The 4,198-nt window shown below is 31.2% G+C and overlaps 1 protein-coding gene across 1 annotated transcript in view; it reads left to right on the top strand.

Annotated features, from left to right (window-relative positions):
• LOC103610582 (disintegrin and metalloproteinase domain-containing protein 18-like) overlaps window positions 1–2,322 on the top strand; it is a gene marked incomplete at its 5' end in the record, with an annotated part of 37,309 nt that extends 34,987 nt beyond the window's left edge. Inside the window, 1 exon segment of the mRNA XM_008594725.1 lies at window positions 2,182–2,322. Within this exon segment, the coding sequence (XP_008592947.1) occupies window positions 2,182–2,322 (141 nt within the window).
• Between the last annotated feature and the right edge of the window lie 1,876 nt (window positions 2,323–4,198).

A 4,198-nucleotide genomic window follows, 5' to 3' on the forward strand; every position in this document is an offset into this window, starting at 1 on the left:
TTTCTCCATCCTTATATTTTTAGCCAATTGGTGTTCTTAGACCAAAAGTGATTCTCTTGTAGACAGCCAGTATAGACTTGGATTCTGTTTATTAATCAATTCAACTAATTATGCCTTTGATTAGGGAGTTTAATTCATTTACATTTAAAGTAATTACTGAAAGGGAAGAATTTACTATTGCTACTTTATTTGCTGTTTTCTTTATATCTTGTAGTTTTTTGTCTCTCCTTTCCTCTCTTACAGTCTTCTTTGTGTTTTATTTATTTTCTTGTGACATGCATTTACCTTTTCCTTGATTGTATATTTTATAGACACTTCATGATTACTATTGCAATTACATAAAACACCTTGAAGTTCTAACAGTTTATTTTAAACTGGTAGTGACTTAACTTCAGTTATATACAAAGCATTTAATATTTATAGTTCTACATTCAATTTTATTTTATTGATGTTACAGATTGCATCTTTTTATTTTGAATACCTGTTATATACATTTAGTTTTTTAGCTTTGTTCTTTAAATTCTATACAGTATTGAAATGATTTTATATGTCAGAATTATGTAAATGTACTGCTGTATTGACCTTTACCAGGGGACTCTGTCATTTTCAGGTGGCTTTGTGTTGCTGACTAGTCCCCTTTCTTTTCATTTGAAGGCTCCTTTATCCTTTCTTGTAGATCTGGACAACTTAATAAACCAGCAAAGGTTTTGTTTATCTGAAAAATTCTTTATTTCTTCATCATTTTTAATGACAGTTTAGTTTTGCCAAATACAATATTACTGGTTGAATTTTTTTTCAGACCTCTAGTAAATTTTATTGTAGTTCATTTATTGAATTTTTCAGGCCTAGAATTTCCATTGATTACCCTTGTTGATATTTGTACATGGAATTTGTTCCAGATATGTAAGGCAGATTCATAATTTAAAAATAAATTAATGCAATTCATCATATTAATAGACTAAGGAAGAAAAATCATATGACCCTATCAGTACACATAGAGAAATGATTTGACCAAATTCAAGGCTATGTATGATTTAAAAAAATCTCAGCACACTAGAAATAAAAGAGAACTTCTTCCATATGAGAAAGAGTGTCTACAAAAAACCAACAGCTAACATTGCATTTATGTTGAGAAAATAATGCTTTACTATGAAGATCAGGAAAAAAGTCAAGAAAATAGCTCACCACATGTGTTCAACATGGTTTTGAAGTCCAAAATGCCAAACGCTGTGAGGACATGAGCAGTAGGATCTCCTGTTCATTGTTGATGGGACTAGAGAATGGGACAGTCACACTGGAGGACAGTCTGGCAATTTCTTACAGGACTCAACTTACTCTAACCATGTGAACCAGAAATGGTCCTCCCTCGTATTTACCCAAATGGGTTGAAAACTTATATCCACACAAAAACATGAACGCGAATGTTCGTAGCAACTTTATTCATAATTGTCACAGATGGGAAGTAACCAAGATGCCCTTTAATAGGTGAATGGATAAATAAACTTGGGCACATCCGTACAATGAATGTTATCCAGTGATTTTAAAAATGAGCCATTAAACCACAATAAGAAATGGAGAAACCTTCAGTGCATAACACTAAGTGAAAGAGGCCAAATGAAGAGACTGCATACTGTGTTACTTTAACTATGTGATATTCAGGAATAGGCAAAGCTATAGAGATAGTAAAAAGATCACTGGTTTCTAGGAGTTTGTAGAAATGTTACTCAAAAGTATACCATTCTGCTTTTAGAAAAAAGATAACTTTAGTTTTTCCACAAACTATTTTTTAAGTCAAAACTACCAATTCAGCTCTTCAAAATCTATATATTTTTTCCAAGTGTTCTCTTGAGAAGTAGTATAGTTACCAAAACAATGCTTCTGATTTTCCAAATGTGTTGTGAAGTTTGTTGAAATTTAATTCAATACAATGTCATAAAAACATATGACAAAATTAATCTTATTATAGATTAGTGCCATTTGAATTAAAAATTCTGTTGCTCAAAAAGAATAACAAAATTTACCTAATTTGTGGTTTTCCATATTCCTTTGCAAATAACCAGCTTTGGTATACCAGTTTCTTAAATTTGTATTTCCATTCAGGTAGTATAAAAAAAGGCATGACAAGATTAAAGGGGTGGAGAAATAACTTAAGCCTAATTATTATTTTTTTTTTCTATTTAGTATCCAAAGACAATGACTTTAGAAGCATTTTCAGTTGTTATGGTACAGTTGCTTGGAATTAATCTGGGATTAAACTATGATGACATCTACAATTGCTACTGTCTAGGAACTACGTGCATAATGAATCCTGAAGCAATGTAAGCTGTTGTTTTTATCAAATCTGTGTCTTCTCTTGGGAAATGTTTGTAGTATTACTTGATGTATAATCTTCTGCAACATAACTTGAGTAAGACGATTTTTATTAAATACATATGTGATTATTTAAGACTTATTAATGAGAATGAATATAGGATGTTGTAGAAAATGTGCTTAATAGGTTGATATTCAATGTTACTGTCTAGAAAGAAAGTGGGTGTTGATGACTTTCTGGGGCTTACTGGAGTCTTGTTGGAGTTGTCTGAAAACTTTTCAGTGTCAGAAAGTGAAGAGATATTTGGATAGTAAGTAGTTTGGAAAGCACAATAGACATGAAATAATGAGATTTAGGGGTTTATTGGGGTTAAAAAATTTTTTTAATAAAATGGTTGGTACTATAGGAAGAATACTTTAGGCACAGGGAAAAGAACATGAAGTACAATGAGGCTAAAGAGGCATGAGTCAGGGGAAGTGTCCAGGAGGTAAATAGGAAATGTAGGAAAGAGCCTGATCATGCATTCATGATGCGGGGATTTGGATTTTATAGTAAATGTAACAAAACACATTTTAATCAATTTGTGACGTTGGATAATAAAAATTTATCTTGTAAAATGAATGTAAAAAAAATCAGAGACTGATAAATATTAATACTGAGAAAAAAAGATGTCAAGAATTATTCATAGGTTTTTGGATGTCCCAATTTAGTAACAAATATGGAAAAAGGCCAATATTTTAGGAAAGGAAAAAAATGGGGGGAAATCTTAAGGACAGTTTGTATATGATAAATCTAAACTATTTTGAGTTATCAATTGAATTTTTTAAGTGCATACTCAAATAGGTTCTGATCTCAGAGGACAATAGATTTAAAGTGTGCAAGCCATCAGCATATGGGTGGGAATCCTAAGCTTGGGTGTTGATGACTTTCTGGGGCTTACTGGAGTCTTGTTGGAGTTGTCTGAAAACTTTTCAGTGTCAGAAAGTGAAATGATATTTGGATAGTAAGTAGTTTGGAAAGCACAATAGACATGGAATAAGGAGATTTGGGGGGTTGTTGGGGTTAAAAAAATGTTTTTTAATAAAATGTTTCGTACTATAGGAAGAATAATTTAGGCACAGGGAAAAGAAAGTGAAGTACAATGAGGCTAAAGAGGCATGAGTCAGGGGAAGTGTCCAGGAGGTAAATAGAAATGTAGGAAAGAGCCTGATCGTGCATTCATGATGTAGGGATTTGGATTTTATAATAAATGTAACAAAACACATTTTAATCAATTTATGAAATTGGATAATAAATATTTATCTTGTAAAATTAATGTAAAATAAATCAGAGATGGATAAATATTAATACTGAGAAAAAAGATGTCAAGAATTATTCATAGGTTTTTGGATGTCCCAATTTAGTAACAAATATGGAAAAAGGCCAATATTTTAGGAAAGGAAAAAAATGGGGGGAAATCTTAAGGACAGTTTGTATATGATAAATCTAAACTATTTTGAGTTATCAATTGAATTTTTTAAGTGCATACTCAAATAGGTTCTGATCTCAGAGGACAATAGATTTAAAGTGTGCAAGCCATCAGCATATGGGTGGGAATCCTAAGCTGATTTTGAAGGGTCTGTTGTGCTTGTGTAGGAGAATTCATCTCCATGTAAGAGCTGTACATTAAAGTATTTAGAGTTAGAATATTTTGTTGGCATCTTACTTTTGACTGTTTCAGAAAACAAAATTTATTTTTGTGCTGTATTTGAAACATTTCTGTAAGTTTGAGATTGTTAAAAAAAACTATACAAAAAGTCATTAAACAGTACACTTAAAAGTATAGAAATACTAAAAGTATAAATTTATAAAAAAATAAAAAGAACCAAGGGCTTGTCCCCTTATATT

Source organism: Galeopterus variegatus, unplaced genomic scaffold, assembly GCF_000696425.1.
Source record: "Galeopterus variegatus unplaced genomic scaffold, G_variegatus-3.0.2 Scaffold11333, whole genome shotgun sequence".
NCBI classification, from domain to species: Eukaryota; Metazoa; Chordata; class Mammalia; order Dermoptera; family Cynocephalidae; genus Galeopterus; species Galeopterus variegatus.